Source organism: Mytilus edulis, chromosome 11 (genome assembly GCF_963676685.1).
Source record: "Mytilus edulis chromosome 11, xbMytEdul2.2, whole genome shotgun sequence".
Classification (NCBI taxonomy): Eukaryota; Metazoa; Mollusca; class Bivalvia; order Mytilida; family Mytilidae; genus Mytilus; species Mytilus edulis.
Genome location: NC_092354.1, coordinates 29,732,095 through 29,733,543, shown reverse-complemented (window position 1 = coordinate 29,733,543; position 1,449 = coordinate 29,732,095). Strand labels below are relative to the sequence as shown.

Here is a 1,449-nt window from a genome sequence, read left to right as displayed (position 1 = left end):
TTTTATTTGAAAGAAATACATTTGGAGTATCATGTGGGTAGTTTTTAGTATTTTCTTCCATACATTGATTTTTCAGTAGTTCATTATCATTAGATGTATGATTTCCTTCCCTGAGTCTATTTAATAATTCTGCAAATTCTTTATTTTCTCTTTGACGCATAATTATGTTCAGTTCTGTCATACAGAAGTGGTCTTCCCATAAATTTAAAGCTAAAGGCATGATACCCAGATTTTGGAGGTTGGAAAATATAAGAGTCCATCCCTAGTTTCAACTGAAACAGGTCACCAACAGCAATAATAGAAATTCAATCAAATGGTTCTTTAGACTGTTTGATCTCCATTAACCTTTGATGTATGAAATTTAACATTTTAAATCCTATCATGGAAATTCGTCAATAAATATAAGTTGCACATTTCCTAATTTGGTCTGTAGTGTGTTTAAAGAACTAGATTCTAATGATCTGAACTGAAGACTCTGATTGCATGGAATACGCAGTGTGGAATGAATTGTGTTTCCATTGATATGATAAGTAGCTTTTCCTGTTGGTGCCACCAACAAAACTTTTGGAGTAGTGAAATCGTCTCCGGGTCTTCTATTATAAAATTTTAAAATCATTTGATAGAGAGCGTTAGTGACAAATGACTTTCCAACTCCAGCTCCCCCACTGAGAAAATAGACAACTGGTTTGTCACTTGTCTTGATTTGATGGACAACATTATATATGAACTGTATGTGCTGCTGATTAAGAGGTCTCATATGAGCACAAAATTCACCATTTGATAATTCATTGTAAGAGTTTAAATCCTCAGTAGCTAGAAACTCTGACTCCTATGTCAGGTCCAATATCATAGTCAGGTAGATTGTTGTTTGTTATTTTTTCTTTTTGTGCTGCATCTTGTTGATCCCTGTGTTGTGTATTCGGTGCAATACCATTCCACCCTGCATCTAATTCTGGCTGGTTTGATAATAATTCTTCTGCGCACTTTAATGCTGTACGATAGGGTTCAAATAGTTGACTTTTTATCTCAATTGTTGACTCTAATTCTTGAAATCTTTCAGTGTATGTTGAAAATTTTCCTCAAATGTCTAATTCTTCATTTCTCCATGGGGAATAAAGCATTAACAATTCTTTGTGGTAGTTTTCAATGTCTTTGTCTGGGTTATAGTGCACTGTTCTTATAATTTGATGGCGAGGTTGCATTGTCTGAAATATCTTCATCTTCTTCGTGTTGTTTTTCAGGTAAATAACCATCTTTTGTATTTTTACACAAAGATTTTGAACGTGAAATGTAAGTAGATGCAACTCTTTCATATGAAGATGCAAATTCAGCCAAAGATAGGTTTTCCATTGATTTTGGACGTTCTGGATATCTTGAAAGTAATCCTTTACACTCTATTTCATCATCATCATCATCATCATCATCATCATCATCATCATCATCATCATC

The 1,449-nt window shown here is 33.7% G+C and overlaps 1 protein-coding gene across 1 annotated transcript; it reads right to left on the bottom strand.

Moving 5' to 3' along the window:
* Positions 1-379: 379 nt before the first annotated feature.
* On the bottom strand, positions 380-757 carry LOC139494156 (ATP-dependent DNA helicase pif1-like). The gene has a single exon (XM_071282331.1). The coding sequence runs from the start codon at positions 755-757 to the stop codon at positions 380-382; it is 378 nt and encodes a 125-aa protein (XP_071138432.1).
* Between the last annotated feature and the right edge of the window lie 692 nt (positions 758-1,449).